Source organism: Takifugu flavidus, chromosome 3, assembly GCF_003711565.1.
Source record: "Takifugu flavidus isolate HTHZ2018 chromosome 3, ASM371156v2, whole genome shotgun sequence".
NCBI classification, from domain to species: Eukaryota; Metazoa; Chordata; class Actinopteri; order Tetraodontiformes; family Tetraodontidae; genus Takifugu; species Takifugu flavidus.
The window spans coordinates 7,230,494-7,251,245 of record NC_079522.1 but is presented as its reverse complement, the minus strand read 5'-3'; the positions used below and the strand labels follow the sequence as shown (position 1 = coordinate 7,251,245).

The window sequence follows — 20,752 nt, the reverse complement described above, 5'->3', positions numbered from 1 at the left end:
GTGGTAACACACCCGTCGTTGTGTGCTCGCTCCCTGGCTAAGCTGCAGCCATGTGACCAGGCCTCTGCCAGGGCGGTGAGAGCAGCTGAAAATAAAAACCCAGCATCCTCGGGCACACGCACACTCAGCTGTTGTTTAATAGTCAGGTGTTAATCCCTGTGGTGAAGGGGAGGAGATAAAGAGGATATATCATTAATTTGGTGCAACACCCCGCAGAACACGATCCCTCGAGAAGCATATTCTTCATTTATCTTTTGATTAGCTGTTGATTGAGCAGTCGGTGCACTCAATTATCACAGATTTAAAGCTCATATGCTCCTAAGATCAATTAAATCCTCGCTGGTTTCTGTTTTTATTTACAGGAGGAAGGATTATCACTTTCTCTTTGGGGATCATTTAAATATATTTGCTCGAAAGATTAGACAGTTAAAGTGATTGTGTACAAAATAAAGCTTTAGTAAATCAAAGGTTCTTAATTAACTTTAGTAAAGAGGTTAAACATTCTCACCTTATACAGTATTCAACAACCATATTATATAATATCATGTTATAGCATTTCCACTGTCATGGTGTCACCTTGTGGCAGAATGATGGCATTGCAGGTGTCTGCATTTTTTAATATTTCAAAATAATTTCTACTAAATTCATCTAACGAGGGGATTTCAGCTAAGATCAGACAAGAGGAAATAAATATAAAAAAATTACAGTGGATCAGGGTACTTGTTAAGTGCCTATTTAATCGAGCCAACTCAAAATACCTTTAAAATACCAAAATAATTCTCATCGCTATTGTGCTACTTATTCATTTTATTTTTCTACAAAACGTGCAATCATGCAAACACAGCTCTGCTATACAAACTCACGAAGTGATTAATTTTGAACAGAGTTTTGAGATCTTAAAGCAGCTTTTAGGCGCCTCTCTGGGAAGGTGCGATACTTCTTCCGGTCACTAAGCGGCGAAAGACAAACAAAAAGCATAGAAGAAGATAAAACTTCCGGTTCTGTCTGAACCCTCATGGACCCTCAAGAAAATATTTGGATGTTTTCAAGAAAGGTGACGCAGCCAGGTAGGCGCAAATAACCGAGATTTTTTAAAACGGAAGTTGCGAATATCCGCCCGTTTGTACCTCTTCGGTGTCTATTTGAATAACACGATAAATATTCTCCACAGCTTTGGAATGCCGACCATTTGTTTTTCCTGTATGGGCTTCTTGAAGGTTCAGCGTTTTTGTTAAAACATTCTTCTTCTCTTTTAAACCGTAATAAGAATAAATATTGTTTAAAATGGCGGCTTTAATCCCCGTGGCACTTGTCTCTACCCCCGAAGGTTGTGTCAGTCACATGTAATCGAAACCAGGGGAGTTAGGTTCGGTCCGAGTTCGGTACGTTGACCAAAAGTGGCACTTTTTCATGTGGCGCAGCTAAAAAAAAAGGAAGGGCGGTACTTCATCTTAAGTCAGGTTGCGCCCCGGAGGATAGAACCGGGAAGCCACAACAGGAAGTGCCCTACATCGGCCTCTTTTCTCATCAATATCTCCACTCCAGGCAAATATTGTTCATACAAGTCGTGTTGTAATGAAATAAGGTTTGTTTGGAGAAACACATGTAGGCGCTGGCGCAAAAATCCGAAGACATACTTTTGAGACAATTCCTTGTATTTTCTGGAAATCCTGGCCACTTTGGACTTGGGTGGTTTTTGGCTGGTTTTAAACCTTAATATGCCAAACCTGTTTCTGGAACAGTGACTGCATTAGGCCAGGTCCTGATTCAGAAGCATACTTGATTGGAACAGAATAGCTAAAGACTCCATAAAATGCTTACACTGATATGTGGAAACTTTATTGTTATACACAGTTACACAGCTGTGATGGTAAAGTCCAAGTCTCAAGGGAATGTTTCTGGATCGGTCTAAATCCCTTTAAAGGCTGAACAATGATGGTTCAGTTGCGCCGCATTCTCATTTTTGAGAAAATGAAACCAATCGCATGGGGCGTTCGCAGATGTTTAACCTGAAATCAGCAGGGTTGGGTTTGGAGAAATACAACCGGTTTATGCGTTTTTCATACAGCGATTGTTTTCAGGCTTTATTTTCGAAAATAAAACTGCGTTGAACCCAGTGGACTCCTGGTGCTTATTGGATCTCATGTTTTACTGGGGGGTGGACTATTAAAAATAAGGAAAAGAGAGCTTAAGGTTGGCCTCCGATCGGTGGACATTCATGCACACCAAAACAATCTGTTGGGGTCCTCTGGATGGCTTGACTTCTCTCAAGGACTCGTCCTAAAATCCAGGTAAAAAATGGCTCTCCATGTCAGCTCTTGATAGAATCAGGACTCCAGTGTGTATGTTGGCATGTAAATGGCGCTTGCTTCCTAACAACATTAGTGTCTATGTTGCTATATTTATTATCATAAATATCAATAATCTGGCTGAGAATTTTACTTCTTCCACTGCAAAATGGTGGGGAACTTTGTTTTTAGGTACTGGGAAGTCCTGGAACACCAGAAGCATTTTTTCTTCTATTTTTACTTTGGTAGTAAAATTAAAAAGCAACACAATCAATATCTATGCATTTTGGTGAAATTAGCCTAATTGTGCAGCTGCTCAGAGGGAGCCTTCGTATCTTGATGTTTGCTTCTGTAGTTTCTGCTACAAAGAACACTGTAGTCATAACTGATGTGTCAGGGAAAAAAGAGCCTTGATTTCCCCCACTCCCTTGGAAATATACTTTATTTTCTGTTGTGTGTGTGTGTGTGTGTGTGTGTTTTTTATTATTTTCGTCTGTGGCATTTCTATCTCACTGACCTCCAGCCTGGATCTTCTGGTCTGTGTAGATAGTTGCAGTTTCTGACAGATTTTGTTAACTATCCAGAAAAATGCCATGCCAAATGTAGAGTATTGATATCTAATGATCAGTAAATATATATTAATGCACCTCTACTAAATGTGCACATAATCTTTTAATGAAATGTTTCAAAATGCAGCTTTGTGTTCAGCTTTGTGTATCTGTACTTTGTTGCTTTTTTTTGTTTCCTCGTGTTTGTCTTTGTCCTGTCAGCGAAAATCTCAGAAAATTGAAATTCTTTCCATGTTTTTTGACCTAACATCAGCAGCACGGCCAGCTGAAGAAACAGCCCTCAAAGGTAGACTTTAACAGCTGAGATACAGTCCAGCCCAATAACCCCTTCCTTTGTTGTGTTTGTTTGTAACTCCAGCTTTTCTTTGCAAACGGAGCTTAGTGCCCCTCCGCCTGGTCTAGGGCCGTTTCCAAGTCCTCTACTTGGAGGGTTCCCGGGCGCCTCTCTCCTGATTGGACAACATGCTGCCTCCTTGCATCTGGCTCAACTGAAAACACAGCTAGCTCTGACTCAGATCAATAGCGCACTTGCTGTTGGCGGCCAGTCTCGAGCCTTTAAAGCCAACTCCAAAACACGCGCTCGCTGCAGACATTCAGCAGCTCCCTCTCCGACTGCCGTGGCCATTAACCTCCTCAACATTCTGAAGATCGCAAACATGTCCCACCCGCCGTACAACCCCTGTGGTTCTAGGAAGCAAAGATCTGCCCAAGGACAATATGATTACTCAAATACGCAGCCAGAAGCTGCTCATCTGGGAGCTGATTTCAGTTTCAGCTCCTCTGCAGTTCCTGAGAGATCCGGCACAATCGTTCCATCATTAACATCTTTGAACTATAGACATGAACAGAGAAGAATTGTAAACGATGAGCCCATACTCAGGTCTGCAATAACCAACAGTACCAGAGATAGAGAGGTGAGGGCTGCGGGAATACCAGTGCCACAAACCAACCAGAACGCTCCCTTTCCTGGGAGGGACACTGGCGAGATTGGTCCCTTTGGAACAAACAAGGCATCCCTCCACATGTCATCATCATCCTCTGCCTTTCAAGGGGACGGTGGCACATGTGTTGTTATTGACAGGTGCTCCCTGGATTGGTTGAACTACAAAAGACCACCGAACCAAAGCACATCGGCCACGTCACATGGCGAAGAACACAACGCACCATACATTCCTGGGCTTGGTGACGACAACCACATCGTGCCAGAGGAGCGATCGGCTGCTCCCCCGTCCTCTCAAACAAGGGACACGGCTGAGACCGCTACGAGCATCCTTCGTCAGTATGGACTCGATAAAGAGGACCTGGAATATCTCATCTCCTGTCCTGAGGACCAAATGACTCTGGCCAACATGCAGAAAATCCTGCAGCAAAGGAGCCTGGAAAAAGCCAACAAAACTATGGCTGCCAGTCACACAAAGACCTATCCTGAGCCTCAGCCCCTCAAAAGTTTGAGTGGACCATACAGCCACAGTTCTTCTGTTGGGCCAGGGCTGAGCCAGAAAAGAAGGTCACCAGCTGTTCTTCAGCAGAGTAAAGTGATTGACTATGGACATAAACGCCGATATAACGAAGGAGCGTCGGATGGCGTTGGAACGACCGCTGACGGCCCACCCAGCAGCAGCCACAGTGGAGGTACATTTCTGTTGGATTCTGGTCATTCTGGTGGAAGCAGACAACAACCACAGGAAAAGAATAAAAGGGGCACAAATAGTGACAGTTCTGGCTCTTTACACATACTGAACACTCTGGGTCCCTACAACAAACCACTGCAGACCCCAGAAAAGGTTCCCAGCACCATGCTTGTGCCAAAAACTGACACAGACATGAGAAAATCTACAAGAGCTGTTCCTGTTAAAGAACCAGAAGATGGACAGTCGCCATTAAAACCCGCGACTTCCTGCGTCCTGATGCAGGGTTTGCATTCAGGCAGGCCTGGCCTCATCAGCGATAACAAGAGCCACAGCATCAAGGCCAAACAAGACCAGGCGCCAACGGTTGGGAACCAGGCGGGACAGCATCCACTGGCGCAGCAGTCACAGCCACACATGCCCACAGAACCATTAATGCGGACTGTGGTATGGTCTTCGGGTTATTCCGCCAGTCTACAACTTCCACCTGCTACTACCGCTTCAAGGATCAGCGAAGCCTCTTGGGCCACCCATCACTCGCCAGGCATCCCGCCACATTTGCACCAGCCTTTCCCAGCGCAGGCGGCCAATCCAGAGGAGCGCACACGAGGAAAGGCTACACCTTTTAAAGGTCTGCCAACGCTGGCCATGATGCATGACTATGCCGCCACCTCCCCGAGAGTCTTTCCACATACCTGTTCACTGTGTTCCAAAGAATGTGCTGGGATGAAGGTGAGTAGAAGATTGCACTTTGTTGTCTATTGCCAATTGTGAGTCCCCGTCAATTGTAATACAAGATGTTTTGAAAGAGTTTGGTATTTCTTAACATCCACTTTTTCATTTCATTGTGTATTAACTGGAAAGTTCACGTGCACCAGAGATCATGATGCTGTGAGTCCTCTGTTGCAGCAAAGGCTATTGAAACCTGTCACCAAATGTGCTGGCTCAGGACACGTTCGATGAACTGAATAATGTTGTGCTGGAGAATAATTTTATTTTCCATGCATCCATTAGGCCAGTTTTCCCCTTGACAGAATGGCGAGTTCTTGATCCCCGGCAATGCAAAACTTACTAGGCTGCAAACAATAACCCAGGAACCTCTGCAGCTTCTCAACACGCAACAGTTTTCTGTCTTGACCTTGAGTTCTCCTGGGAGACACAACAGAGCTGCACACTTTGTACTGAGACCAGTGTTCCAGAGACGTCAGAGGTTCGTGGGTTATATCACTCGCCCGCTGCAGCGCTGTCTTCTAGATTCCCTCCTCACCTTCGTAATTCGGGGAAAGAGACAATTCTGCAGTGCCTGCAATAGTGAAACGCAATCTGACCAGTCCGGTCAGGTTTTGTTTAACTCATGGAGGCTTCCAAGACTCAAATGCACGTTCCATAGTGACCGGCAATCTGTTTGATGTCTTGTTCAACCCCAGGAAATCCTCGCCCAACATACTCTTAGGACTTTTGTAGATGCACCGTTCACCCAGCAGATTTGGTGACAAAACGTTTTCAAGGTTCTACTCATTTTCAGACCTGTGTACGATTTACTGGACTTAATTTATTGATATGTACTGATCTTTTATATATGGCTGTAGACTTTCGGGTATGACATATGCATTTATTAAAAGACAGGATGAGGAGATATCTACTCCGGACCATCTGGACCACCCTCAGACAAATAGCACCTAATTACTTTGTTTAAGTAATAGAAATGGAAGTGAGAAAAATGACAATATCTCCTTGTTTGTGTGGGTTTTTTGTCAAGTGATTCATTTGTTTTTGTTCTTGTTGAATCTGTCATTTCTTTGTCAGTTCATTTTATTTTTAACAGTTGTGAGGGTGAAGTTTTAGTCACCCGTGCTGTTCGTCACTAGACTCAGATCAACCACGCAAACAACAGGAGACCTTACAACAGGAGACCTTGGGTCCTTACAACAGGAGATCTTGGTTCCTTACAACAGGAGATCTTGGTTCCTTACAACAGGAGACCTTACAACAGGAGATCTTGGGTCCTTACAACAGGAGACCTGGGTCCTTACAGCAGGAGATCTTGGTTCCTTACAACAGGAGATCTTGGTTCCTTACAACAGGAGACCTTGGGTCCTTACAACAGGAGACCTTGGGTCCTTACAACGGGAGATCTTGGGTCCTTACAACAGGAGATCTTGGGAGAGCTGAACATCAGTTCAGGCTTCCTCTGTCAACTCTGCTCGTCTGCTGCTCGCTCGCCTCTATTATTGGTGCAAACAGGATTTATGTCAAACAGGACCTCACGACTCCTTATCTCCTATCTCCTTTCCCATCTTTACAACTTCCTTGTCTTAACGAACAGGATACCTCTAAGTGCTGGTGTTGTAAACAGCTCCAGCACTTAGTTTAAACATTTACACTTTCCTTTTTTTAACAGCATTCCTCAAACACTTAAAATCTACACATCACAGCATGTAAACAATAATAGTAATAACAACAATTCTCGCACAGTACACTTTTTTTGCAAAACATCCATCCACCTCAGCGACACACTTGCCCCACCAGTGACTTTTTTGGGTTACGTTACTTCAGGAATTCCAGACTCCAGCCGTGAGTGTGGTTTTTCTCTGCATCGCTGTTTTCGTCCCTGGACTCAGCTGGAAGGAGAACCTCCATATATCAGGAGCTCAAAGAGAACTGCATCAAGAGGATTTTTTTTATTTTTTCATTTTATTTTTAAATCGGGGTTGACTGTAACTGTCAATTGTTGTCGAACTCAGTTCCAGTGCACAAGGATACAATTTATAAAATGCATTTATTTTGCTGTTTTCCAACAACTTGTGTTTATTTCTTCTGTGCATTTTCCATGGTGAGAGAAATACAAATGTTTTGTTGGACAAATTAATGATGATGATAAGACACTCTGTCTCGTTTGGGTTGCCAGGACTGGATTGCCCATCAGAATACAAGTCTTCACCTGGGGAATTGCAAACTCCTGCGACACCGGTCCGTCTAAATCTATCAAAATAATAGATTTTTTTAGAAGAACGTGTTGAGTTATGTCTTAAAAAGGTGCTTCCTGACCTTCTATCTACAGATACCCAGATTGGGATGGCACCATCAAAACTGAGCCACGGTAAATTTGGTTGAAACTGATTTGGTTGAAGCTTCTCTACATTCTGCTTTAGCTTCAGATACAAAGTATATTTTTCTCCTCAGATCTGCAGATAAAAATGTCAAGCCCTCCACCGCCACTGCTGCAGATGTTCGCCAGAAAGCCGTGCGTGGGAGTCGCTCTCGGTCCCACTCGGCCAGCCCTCGTCGCCACGGCTTGGAAGGTAAAAGGGAGAGACACAGTAGATCAAGATCTCCGCAGAGTTCCAGATACACTCTCAGGTATGCAGCTTAAACCCTTTAACTATCGACTGTCGTTTTCCTGATCAGCATCTACATCAGTATTTGAGTTGACTTCTTTAAATGTGTCATGCATGTTGATTTGTCGTTCAATTTGCCGGATTTTAAGTTAATTTTCTCTGCTATTGGTTGTGTACAAGGAGCCCTGATAAACCGGCATCATGTAGGTGGATTGAAGACAGTCCAAGATGGATGAATGTGAGACATTCACCTCCTAAGAGGAGATGTTCGCCACCTCTGAGATGGAGTGATGACAGAGGATTGGCACCCAGAAGGGATGACGGCAGACTTTCGCCCCTGCGAAGAAACGACAAGAGACCAGAGAGGATTGACGAGAGACGACATTTGCATATGAGGAGTGAGGAGAGAGAAAAGGTCAAGACAAAATCACTAGGAAATAAGAACGATGACAGACGGACATCGCCTAGGAGGACTGAGGAGAAATGGCTGTCATCAAGGAGGGTTGTGGAGAGACATCTGTCGCCAAGGGCGGTTGAGAGACGATTGTCCGCAGAGACATTGTCTCGTCTAGAAGCATCAGGTTTGACCTTTTTAACATTCACACGAATAAGATGCATTCAAAGTTACGATCTTAAGAACTTGAGCTATCATCCAGTCAATGCAGAAGCACATCAACACTCTACTGATTCATCCCTGTAGGTGTCCAATCGAATCATTCTGACCTGGACACCATGGTGAAGAACCTGGCTTCTGCCCTGGTGGCTGAGATCAAAAAGATTACTCCAGCCTCATCATCCCCATCCTCCTCCTCTTCTAAAGCAGGAAAACAGTTCTCTCTTTCACTGCCTGCCACTTCCTTATCTTCTGTTGTAAAGAAATCCACCTTAAATCCCCTGAAGTCAAAGCCCTTTCTGCAGAAAAGTGGCGAAGGCTCTTCCAGAAGGATTGAGGTATCAGTGTGTTTGTGTGTTCAGTCTGTTTTGAACCACCAGTATTTTCTCTCCTGACTTTTCTCTTTTTAATTCAGGTGGGAAAGTCTGGACCTCCAACTATGGTGAAACTGGAAGGGATTACAAATTCACTGTCACACCATGATATTAACACTGCTGTGGAGAAATTTGGAAAAACCAAATCATTTGTACTGTTCAGGTCCAAGCAACAGGTACTGACTAGATGAAGACTCAAGCTAATTATTATTCTTTATTGTCGAATGAATAGCGATGGTTTAGCAGGAATTCAGGCTCACTTCCTGTTTTTCTGTTTTCCTACTATTATTTTCAAATTTAAAAGCATTTATTTGTGATCTTGTAGGCAATTGTCTGTTTCGAGAAAGAAGAGGATGCTAAGAAATTGAAAAAAGTGAAATTTCTTAATGTCAAAAGTGTAATGATCACCGTGGCGGATAAGGTATTATATATTTGAATTCATTGTTTCATTCACTCCTTTTATTTTGCGGTTTTGTTGGATGATGTAAAAAATCTGTTTGCAGGGAGCTGTTTCAAAGGAGCAAAGGCTGCCTTCTCACAGGTTAGTTGTGTTCCTCTCAGAACTTTTATATCTATAAACTGTTACATTCTATGCAATCATAGAGGTTTTGACCTAACTTTTTTTTCTTCAGCAAGTCATGTTCGTCTGGGGCATCCACATCAAAAACAGCCAAATCAGCAGCTGTCAGTGCCTCCAGAACAGCACCTGCCAATACTCGTCATAAAGGGCCTTCGGCATCTGAAGCAAGCAAGATCATGAAAAACGCAGCTGCGGCCAAAGGCTGTGGTAAAGGTCTGAAGACTGCCACTAAATCGAAATCTCTGCTTTCCAAAAGCAAAACAAATGCTACCTTGCCAGCAGGTAAAAAGGTCAAAGGTAAACTAGCTGTGACAGGAGCTGTGAAAAAGGCGGTTCTAAAGAAAAAGGGCCCCCTTAAATCCAAGAATGCTGCTAAAACAGGCAACTCCAAACTCAAACCAAAGCCTGTCACATCAGATACGGAGGATAACAAATCTGCGATGTTAGTGGAAGAAACGGAAGGTTTCCTCAGACCCGTAGAAACGACCTTGACAGACTCAACACCAGATTTAGATGAACTTACTAAGAAACTGTTGGTGGCAGGAGGAGACATGAAGGAGGAGAGCGTACCTTTAGAATGCACGGATGCAGAAAACCAACTACAGACTGGCAACTCCAAACTCAAACCAAAGCCTGTCACATCAGATACGGAGGATAACAAATCTGCAATGTTAGTGGAAGAAACGGAAGGTTTCCTCAGACCCGTAGAAACGACCTTGACCGACTCAACACCAGACTTGGATAAACTTGCAGAGAACCTGTTCATGGCAGGAGGAAACGTGAAAGAGGAGAGTATGCCTTTAAAATGCACAGATGCAGAAAACCAACCTCAGACAGATGACTCTACACTCAAACCAAAGTCTGTGACATCGGAAACTGTGTATAACAAATCTGCAGTGTTAGTGGGAGAGGAAGGAGGTGAGAAACTGGCCATAATAGGAACGGATGTGGTTGTGGAAAATGCAGATAGAGAAAACCAACCTCAGACTGGTCAAAGTGAAGACACATCCGCTTTAGCAACCTCTGTGACGCTCAAAGAGATCGTTCAAGGTGATAAATCAACAGCTTTCGACCACAACCCTCAAACTGAAACTGTCAAACACATTAAAACTCAAGATGCCGAACCGATGCAGCTCGGGGAGACGGATTCCACAGATCTCCAGGAAGTTAGCAATGGTGCGATCCTTAAGGAAGAAAAATCACCTCCACTAAACATTTCAGAAATTAAGAAACCTGCAGCTCCTCCAATTGAGACACCTCCACCTGTAAACCCTGCCAAAGCTTCTCAACACGTGGAAGAAAACCTAGCAGAAAAAGCACAGCCCACGGCAGGAACCACAGAGATCAAGACAGAAGCTTTGTACGTGAAGCAGAGTGGCAGTGGCGTGAAGACACAACAAGAAGGTATGTGGGAGTCTTGGCCATATGGTGAAAGCACCTTTGTTCCATTGAAATGGACAATTTCAGTCTTTAATTTGACCTGTGATCACACAAACTAAATGGCTTGGCTATTATTAAGGGGCTGCGCATCTCCTGAAGACACCCAGCAAGGCTTCATCTGTAAAAACCCCAACAGCTGTCAAGAAAGAGGTGCAGCAGCTTCCGAAATGCAAAATGTTTCAGTCGGACGTTCTCCCTCTGACTGACGGGGAAACCATAGCAAACTTCATTGATCCTGATGCATTGAGTAAGAGATCTATCTGTTTTGCCATTTGTGGGTGTCTTCCGAAGCTTCTTAACACATTTATGATTGCTTTTTGTTTTGGTCTCTTTCACAGTTTGCTTCAGAATCGAGGCCTGTAATCCCACAATGGTAGGTTTTTGCAGATTTGTGTTAATGGCTGCATTCATATCACGGGACGATGATTGAGTTATACCACATACACACTTTTTCATAGTACAAAACCTAAAAAAAGTAAGGCACTGGTCTCTTCTCTGGTTGTTTTACAGGTCCCATCATACAACAAGAAGCTGAAAGTAATCCAAATAACCTCGCTGCCCTTTTATAATGAGTGCCGCTACACAGAGAAGGAGCTGGCCGAAGTGCTCATGCCGTTTGGGTTTCAGTATACGCCCAACACGATGTTTGTGCTTCCACAGGTGCAGATGGTACGTGTCCATTATCCTGTGATGTGTGCACTGGTTTCTGGTTTTCAATTCAGCTCTTGTGATTTTTGGTTTATCACTTCAGGCTTTTGCTATAATACCAACTAAAGGCCTCAAAAAGTTAACCTCCACAAGGATTGCCTTCAAAAAGTCAAGGCCGCACATCCGAGTGATCCCCGGCCAGAATTTATTGACGTCGGTAAGCGTGCAGGGTGCTCACAGATGCATTCACATCACAATAAAAAGAGGCAGTCTGATTAATACTTCCCTGTTGCTGCTGTTTTAGATCACATTTTATAAATCGCTGATGAGCTTGACAAACTTTGTGAGTACGCACACATGCAGCGCTAGTTTCTGTCCTTTGATTCATGTTGTTTAGATCTGCTCTTGTTTTCTATATCCAGCCTGTGCGAGGTGCTGCAGAAAGAACTATATTCATCAAGAATATTTCCCTCGACAAAGCCAGAGAGCTCTGCAACACTTGGAAAAAACACAGTCATGTCGTCAATTTTCTGCCTCTGCTGAACAAGGTACAAACCCTCCAGAGGTGTCTTTTTCAGTGGACACGGTTGGTCATACCAGGCAGCGTTTTAGAGTGCTTCTGTCGCTTTTTTCCAGGCATACATACAATTTTCATCCAATCTTGATGCGGATCGGTTCGGGGTTTGGCACAGCCTCAAAGAATTTTCTGGCGAAGAAGTCTTCAGGCAGAGAGCTCCGAATGTTTGCCCAGCACAGACAGACATCAAGACAGCAGCAGGTGAATGTTTCTCTGACTGCAGTTCAGTTGTGAGAAATGGAACAAGTCTAACAAATGTTAACAAACATGATTTCCTCCTCCTTTTTGTAAGACAATGACGATGTTGTTGCTGGAGTCACGATCCCGCCAATGAATTTCGCTCCTCCAAAAGGCAGCAGTCCACCATATTGGATCACAAGGAAAAACACTACTTTGTTCCCTACAGCTTTTCCTTGGTTCATCATCCCAGGTAGGAGACAGTAACTTGAGTTAGTTGCTGATGTGTCCCCATGTTAATTCATTCACCTGACTTTTTATGTTTTTCTCTTAAGATTATCTGACAGTCAGTGCGATGGAGGACATTCAGGTAAACCCAGTAACTAATGATTTGTGTGCTCTACTGGACTTTGTTGGAATTTGATGAATTGCTTTCATGGGGCTTTAAATCTCATGATTTTGTAGGCAGCCAGCAGTCGTGGTTCCATGTTCTCTACGATCATGTTGACCAACTTGCCAATGGAAAGGTACATGCATGAAAACATCGCCCAGGTGGTCTGGCCGTATTTTTCCCAACGCACCTTCAAAACACTGTGCTATAATGTAATCGTGCTGCCACTACAGAAGAGGGTAAGTGAGCAAAAAGGTAATTTAATTACTGACACGGTATCTTAATGTCACTGACTATAATCTGTTTTTTTCCTTCTGTTGGTACAAACCACCAGGCCTTTGTAATTTTTGAGGACTGGAGCGCCTGCTGTCGTTTTGTCCAAGATCACATCAAAAATCCAGTGTGTGTAGCTGACTGCACGCTCACTGTCCACTTTGTGTTCCAACGCTTGATTCCAGAGTACACTCAGGTATTGGACTCGCTCTGGGACTACTCTATACAGGAGGGTGTTTGGCTACAACATTCTAAACTAATCCATTGCTGGAAATTGCTGTTTATACAACTGATGGTTATTTTGTCATTAGTGGGTGCCAAAGTGCTGTGCGATTTGCACTCCTGATTTGGATTCGGGGAAATTCCAATGTTCTGAACTGTAAAAGAGCGACCAGCACATATTGGTCTTGGTTAACTGTCTATTGGTGTCTTTTTGCAGGAAGTCATGTACACGAGTCTGATTAAACTGAGCGAGACGGTAAGTCTTGAATCATGCATATTTTGTTGATTCTGAGCAGCTTTTTTTCTGTTCCTCAAACTCATCTTTTTTTCCTCCAGTCACCTTTGTCGGAAGTTCCGGAGCCAGAATCTCTGAGGAAGCGGCTGCTGTGCATAGAGACTACTCAGACATCTCTACATATCATTGGGGTGGTCATTGAAAGGTTGGCGTTGAGTGCAACCTTTGTCAGATACTTGCCGCTCGCCAACAGGGTACAAAACACAAAACCTTGACTATTTTTACATTACGTCACACACCTTAATCCAATTTTTGTTGGTGCTGCACTAAATAATCAGTCAGTTCTACCCTGAGCTGGATACCAACAAAGATTACATCATTTTACCTCTAAACCTGAGGAGAATTGACTTACAATCTTTTTTCCAATTTTTTCTTCATTGCTTCTTCTCTCTGTGTCATTCTGCTTTAGATATACGCTGAGTTGGCTAAAGCCAGTGATCTGGAGCAGGTCCTGGAGAAATTTAAGCACTTTCAGTGCAAACATTTCGAAGGGCATCTGTGTGCAACTGGGTGAGTGTCCTTGTGAATGCTGCGATGTGCATTAAGTCTGTGTGTGCATAATTTATGTTCAGAATTACTATTTGCTCACAATCTGGTATCAGGCAGGTATGAAGGAATATAGATATCAGAGGCAAAGAACAAAGGTCTGAGTCATTGAGCTCATGTGAAGAATCATTTGAAAAAAGACAATTTTGATTTAAATTCATCCATTTTCTACATCATGTTGAACCTCCTTGTTCTACCTGTCTCAGCCTAAACCAGGTGCTTTTCTCTCTCTAGGTTTATAATAAAAAATCCAGAAACGTAAGTATATCCCCTTTTCTAATGTTTTGGCTGTGTCAAAACGCAAATGTTTAAATTCATCATTTACAGGTCAGTCGGCTTGCTCATGTTTAAGCATTTTGTCCGTACATGTGTAGTTTGGAGAGCTTTGAAAAGCGGCTGGAGATCAACGGCAAGACCCCAGTGAACTTGGGCCAGAACGCAGCCAAAGACAAACCCCCGCTTGACGAAGGCGTTTTAAAGACCATCAAAGTGACCATTCACCAGAATGTAGGCGCTAAGGGGATATCAGGAAGGTACAAGGTGGGGAATACATTAAATGCTAAATCCACTGGATATTATTAATTTACGCCATGGTTGTAAAACCGTGATATATATGTGATATAGTCTGCTTATAATTGTAATCTGATCGCTAAGAACTGAGAAGACTCACCGGTATTCTGAAAATTTGTTTTGGAAAGGCAACTAATTTTGGAGATATAATGGAAAGAATTAATGGTTCCTCTCGTTTTTGGATAGGATGCTTTTTAAAACTATCGTTTGGCAATTTTTTTTTTTTTACAGGAGACGGATGATTTTACATCGGACGCTCTGTCTCCAAGTGCAATTATTTTTGATAAGGTCTTTACTCCGCCAGGCGCTAATCCAAATCACAGGTGCTCATCCGAATCCAGAGGAAACAAAGGAAGCGCAAATATGTCCAACTTGGTCACACAAACTACAACGGGATCTTCTCATGATCCAAAAACCGCCTCCGAGTCTGCAGTGTTGAAAAAAGCTGCCGCAAACCTGTCTGAGGCTGTCAAAGCTCAGGCTAAGCCCTCATTCTCTGATTGTAGAAGTAAAAACTTGCGGGAACCTTCTTCCTCTTCTGGTCAGAAAACTGAGCAGTGTGAGAAAAAATCTGTGGCAAAACAAACTGACGCATCATCCGATTGTACTGAAAAAGCCTCAATCCAGCCTCAACCAGAACAGCCTCAAGAAAAACGGGTCGACCTTGCAGTTGCATTGTCTGACCACAGGGGTGCAGAGGAGAGCACAGAAGTTGAAAAGGAACAGCAGGTGGGGTGGGGTGGGGTGGATGGGGAAAAATACCAAATCCTTGATTCATTTGAAGAGCAAACAGATCCAAAGGTGGCTAATGAGGACCAATGGGGCAGCTCATTAACACAGCCGATTGAGCCTGGGGTCACTGTGGATGACGAAGGGAAAACCCACCCACAGGAGAATGATGACATGTCAGTGGATGTGTCTGTCCCCAAAGAACCAGCAGCTTCTGCTCCAGAGGATGTCCAGGTAAGGGACATCTTAACAGTATCATCTAATGTTGAATCTGCAGTCCGAAATTAAAGAAAACATTTTTCACACTTGTTTGTACCGTCTATGGTTCTTCAGTCCTGTGTTCCAGTGCCTCCTGAGAAAAACAGTCCTTCCACAAACATTTGCAAAGAGTTCAGGTAAGCATGCGCCCCTACTGTTTTATGCTTATATTAGAAATTATATTTGTGAAAAGGGAACTCTTGTGCTCATCTGGTAATTCTTTGATGTCTCTGTAGTTCAGAGTGTCTTGGAGATGCAGGCAAGACTACAGTAGATTTGGAAGAAGACGCAGTCAACGTCGATTCTTGGTTGGACAAAGACATCTTGAAGACCATCAAAGTGACCATTCACCAGTCGACTGGAGAGACCTCCAGAGATGAAGAAGAAGAAGAGGAGGTGTGTGGTGGTGTATTTAGATGAAGGCATCAGTTCTGTTTCAGTTAGTTGCATGTTCATTTCATGTCCATAGAACCCATTTTTGGTAATCTCAATAGAGTGACAATGTATTCCAAATAAATTTAGCATCACATGCATTTCCTTCACTAATTTATTAACTGTTATGTCAAATTCATTACAGTCTTTCTTTGAGGAACAAAATTTCAGCATGGAGGATTTTGTAACTGTTGACGAAGTTGGTGCAGATGTGGAAGACACAGCTCCTGAGCCCCCGAGTCCCTCCACATTCTCCTCCAGCATCACACCAATCCCCACAAGATCCTCCGAGGATTCGAAAAGCAGCATCCTTGAAGACCAGGCAGCTTTGTCTCGCAAAGATCCCCAGTTACAATATGGAGGCAGATCTGAAGGAGTGAAAGATCAACCAGAGACTGCAGAGTCAGAGAATGACAAAGACAAAACAATCAGGAGAGGGATGAGGACGAGAAAATATAATGAACCATCAAAGATGGATTTGACTTCCACAACATCTGAAGGTGAGTCTCCTCTCAAGCAAATGATGGTTAAAAAGTACGACACACGGGGGAAGGTGGACACTCAGAGGAAGGTGGACACCTCTGCACAAAGGTTTAAGAAAGACAAAGAGGTGACTAAAGAGATGGAGCTGGAAGAAGACGCTCAGAATGCTACCACTTCAGGAAGACCTGGCAGGAGGAGGAGCGCACGAGGAAAGAAAGATGACAAACTCACCCCGACTCCCACTGAAACATCAGAAACACCCATCACAGACGAAGAAACACTTTACAAAATCTTAGACTCTGTGGATGAAGAGACCCCTGACGATGAAGCTAAAGTCACAAGATCGACAAGAGGAAAGAGAGAGAGAGCCAACAAAAACGATGCTTTGAGGACACCAGCGAGAAGGCGGCACACTGCAGCCAGAGAAGCACGGGAAGGAAGTGAGAAGAAACTACCAGAAGACCAGGAAACACCATCGACTGGAGGTGACGTGACTGGAGAGGTGTGTCACGAAGATGCCACTTACAAAATACAAAATTCTGTTAAAGATGAGGTCGTTGAGGAGAGTCCAGCTCCAACACAGCCAAGAAAACGAGGAAGACCAAAGAAAATAGTCAAAACTAAAAAAGAGAAACAGCCATTAAAAGATGATGCATCTGAAAAACTAATGAAGCAGGAGGAGGAGCTATATCAGGTGATTGACTCAGTTGAGGACGAGACAGCCGACGATCAACTCGTCCCAGGACGGCCTGAGAGTTCTGGGACAGAAGAGGCACCCAAAATTGGGGATGAGCAGACTGGAGATGGCACTTCTGTTACAGGGTCGACCAAAAACCAGGAGGAAGAGCAGCAAGAGCCTCCGTATCAGCTCGTAGATTCTGTGATTACTGAAGCGGTTTCAGCTGAAACAGAAGACACTTCGACGTGTCCTACAGCTGCAGAAGCCTCCCACAGTATCGCTGTCACAAGAGTTAATGAGACGGTTTCTAATTTGGGGGTTCGTGGGGTTTCAGCTGCTGGAGAAGGTTCTGGTACGAGCAATAATTCATCCAGGACAGAGAGGGATCAAGAAGACAAACCAGGAACCAAGTCCAAAACCGACCCTCTAAAACCAGAAGAGGAGAGCCAACTGGAAACACCTGAGAGAAACACTCTGGACACAATGGTGAACCTGGATGAAGTGAGTGAGGAGGAGGAGAACTACCCTGATGACACAGCTGAGGAGGAAGAACTGAGGAAGAGACCAGCTGACTCAAAAGAGAAGCACGAGCGAAAACTGAGGGAGAAGCCCAGGACCAGCACCAGGGCGCAGAGAAGCCGGAGCCAAGAGGACAGAGGGGGAGACGGGAGCAGCAGATCTATGGATGAGGAGAGAGAGGAGCAAGATGAGGACTCTGTGGAGGAGGACACCAAGGAGCTGTTGACTCTGGACGAGGTGGGAGCAGACGAGCCTGAAGAAGAGAGAGCAACAGAGAGCCGAGACAAAGATGACATCACAGAGACAGAACTGCAGTCGCTCGTCACTCTGGACGAGGTCGTAGAAGAAGACGACAAAATGGTCGAGCAAAACAGTGCAGAGACCCACCCGCTCAGAGAGGAGGACCAATCGGTGGACTTCTTAAATCCAGAAGTAAACATTTACAAAAGTTCTTCTTTCATCCATCCGGAATAAAAGACAAACATTTGTGTTGAAACATCGGCTGTCTGTTTTTAGACTTTAGTAACCATAGATGAAGCTGGTGGTGAAGATAAAGAAGAGCAGGAGCAGAAGCACTCTGGTAAACGCAAACTTGACACCGAGACAGGTTTGTGTTTATCCACCGTGAAATATACATGCACACTTAACTGCACATATATTTGATCGGTTATTGTTGCGGCTGCACTAATGTCGTCTCAAGATGTCATATTTGTTATTGCATTGTTGTCACGCAGTAAATTACTGTCGTAAATCATCAGGTACCCATCAGACTTGTACACTATCTTCATATTTACAGGATATTCTATGATTCTTTTGTGTGGTTTTAGAGGAAAATCCAAACTTTGTGACCCTAGATGAGGTAGGGGAGGAGGAAGAGGAGAAAATATCCCCTAGGGCCAGAGGTCGACCTAGAAAGAGAACCAGACAGACGCCAGGTAACCCTCCCTGTCCCAACAGTCCACCACACATTTGCTCATCAAACGTCGTTCTTTGTTTCATACTAAACTTCCTTTTCATGCAGTGAAAGTGAGAAGATCTGTCAGAGGTAAGAACGTGACTTCAAAAGATGAAGAAGAAAAGGAAGCAGCCTCCGTTCAACCTGCCACTTCTCCGGAGAAAGACGAGTCTTCGTTGTCAACTGGAAGCCGGCGGGAGCCTCAGAAGACGGAGGTGAAAGCTACCTCGGCCGAGCCGCAGCCTGGGAACCAGAAACTGGAGGGATGTTTGGAGGGAGACAGGAGCAGGACGGACATTAAAGGTATGAAGAACAAACCTTCGATGCTGGGTTGAGTCTCTTTCATATAAATGTGGGATATTTACTCTGTTGCAGCTGCGAACAAACAGAGGAGGAAGCTGACTGGACCAGAAGCAAAGCGAGCATGCTCCCAGTCTCCTGGTGTCCGTTCTAGCTTCAGACTTCCAGAATTAAAACCCAACAACCCTCTGGGTCAGGAGTTTGTTGTCCCCACATCTGGATTTTTCTGTAATCTCTGCCTTGTGTTTTATCGCAATGAAAAAACGGCCAGGGAAGTCCACTGCAGCAGCCAGAGGCACTACGACAACCTGCAGGTACAAACAAACACAGCGAGTGAAACCCTAGAACACACACCAGTTATCCCGATAATACACACACTAATGGTTGTTGGTCTCCCCGGTTTTTCAGAAACATTATCAGAAGATCGAGCAGAAACTGTCATCATCCTCATCAGAAAGGCCCAGAGGCGGTCCCACCTCTGATTAAGGCTACACTCACTTGTCAAGTTGCAATGTGTGGAGATGGATGAGCCACAATTGACAGAAAAGCCATTTTAATGACAGTCAAAGTGACTGAGGAAAATCCAAAGACAGCACGCCATGGCTGTGTTGCAGTGTTGTAAACCAACGGTGCCTTCAATGACCTGTGGAGGAGGTTAACAGTGACTACTGATGACATTTCTCTTTTCTTCCTTCCATTTTTGTTTTTGCTTTCAGTTTAGATTTAAACTCTTAAATGTGTGTGCACAGTTACTCTCAACACTGTTGCTCAGTTGAGTTCAGTGGTTCCTGCTGTCCACTGGCATTTTTAACCAATGCACGGCCATGAGATCAATGATCCTCAAAGTGTTGTGAGTGGCGTCGACCTCACATGTACAAATCTCTTTGAATTTCTAATTCTAATACAGTTTTAAGGAAGTGTAGTTCAGGCTATATTTTCTTCTATATTTTTGATCTTCTACCTTAGAGAAGATATTGTAATAATTTACTGCTTTTGGACTTAATTTTGTCATGGAAATGAATTGGAACTGTTCTGTTTGTTTTTTATTAGAATTGTCATTTAAGAATAAACCTTGCTGTCGTTGACTGCTGCATTCTTTTTTAAGCTTAGTTTTTAATAGATTTTACTTCTTCCACCACAAAACAATGATGGCTCCAAAGTAAAATGTTTGTTCATGAAGTTATTATATAAATCTCATTCATAAAATAAATTATCACTCTATTAATGTATGTAATTTTAGATGTATCATAGTGTTACTCTGTATGTAGGTAACAAATATTTGTAAAGGTATTGTTCAATTCTGTAATTGATCAATTATTGTATATCAATATGCCCCATACGGAAATATTTTGCTGCTTTTTTACGTAAATACAATTTAAATGCTGTATGCGTACCTGTGTTATTTGTTAATTCTAAAAAATTTTTTTTTAAAAGAATTAAAGGTTCCGGTAACGGGCTTTTAATCTGAAAGCTGCGACAATCAAACCGGAAGTTCAGACGAATTTGCACTCAAAACACTTGAACATTGTTTCTATCCCCGTACTTTCACATATCAGGTATGTTATAAAGTACAACATAACTAACTATATTGTCTCATTAATTCAATTCATCTTATTCATTTTGAAAATAATTACTTTAATAATTAATTCCCAAGCTGTATGTTTAAAATAGGAAATGTTTAGCTTTGGTATTAGGAAAACAAAGTTCCCGAAATTATATAACATTTAAAAAAAATTACTGGCTTCATTTCTCAAATAACAAGCCTTTTAACGTTTGCGATAATTACAACAAAGTACTCTATCAGATAAAACCGAATTCTGGCGTCGTAACTAGTGACGCAGCTAAAAATGAGCCTTCCCGTTAGCAAG

General features: G+C 43.4%; 1 protein-coding gene across 7 annotated transcripts; it reads left to right on the top strand.

Moving 5' to 3' along the window:
• Positions 1-946: 946 nt before the first annotated feature.
• Positions 947-20,269, top strand: LOC130522542 (uncharacterized). Of its 7 annotated transcripts, none has more exons than XM_057027031.1 (36): positions 947-1,067; positions 3,216-5,217; positions 7,394-7,455; positions 7,547-7,585; positions 7,669-7,845; positions 8,004-8,404; positions 8,524-8,774; positions 8,852-8,986; positions 9,136-9,231; positions 9,314-9,351; positions 9,443-10,794; positions 10,910-11,077; positions 11,169-11,203; positions 11,341-11,499; positions 11,582-11,695; positions 11,783-11,821; positions 11,901-12,026; positions 12,115-12,256; positions 12,348-12,485; positions 12,568-12,602; positions 12,698-12,862; positions 12,958-13,092; positions 13,336-13,374; positions 13,455-13,607; positions 13,823-13,923; positions 14,194-14,217; positions 14,334-14,499; positions 14,761-15,492; positions 15,592-15,653; positions 15,753-15,912; positions 16,094-18,061; positions 18,146-18,236; positions 18,457-18,564; positions 18,651-18,887; positions 18,960-19,198; positions 19,293-20,269. In XM_057027031.1, the coding sequence occupies exons 2-36, from the start codon at positions 3,514-3,516 to the stop codon at positions 19,368-19,370; spliced, it is 9,669 nt and encodes a 3,222-aa protein (XP_056883011.1). In that variant the 5' UTR covers positions 947-1,067; positions 3,216-3,513; the 3' UTR covers positions 19,371-20,269. The 7 variants fall into 7 exon arrangements, with proteins under 7 accessions (XP_056883011.1, XP_056883016.1, XP_056883012.1 ...); XM_057027032.1 differs by having other exon boundaries at positions 1,002-2,291; XM_057027033.1 differs by lacking the exon at positions 947-1,067 and adding an exon at positions 2,299-3,143 and having other exon boundaries at positions 3,240-5,217.
• The last annotated feature ends 483 nt before the right edge of the window (positions 20,270-20,752 follow it).

What these genes read in the sequence shown, in the direction of transcription:
- LOC130522542 (XM_057027031.1), top strand. Translation starts at nt 3,514, where the DNA reads ATGTCCCACCCGCCGTACAACCCCTGTGGTTCTAGGAAGCAAAGATCT. An exon ending in TGGACTTCTTAAATCCAGAA is followed by an intron (nt 18,062 to 18,145) that starts GTAAACATTTAC and finishes GTCTGTTTTTAG; the next exon opens with ACTTTAGTAACCATAGATGA. An exon ending in GAGCAGGACGGACATTAAAG is followed by an intron (nt 18,888 to 18,959) that starts GTATGAAGAACA and finishes ACTCTGTTGCAG; the next exon opens with CTGCGAACAAACAGAGGAGG.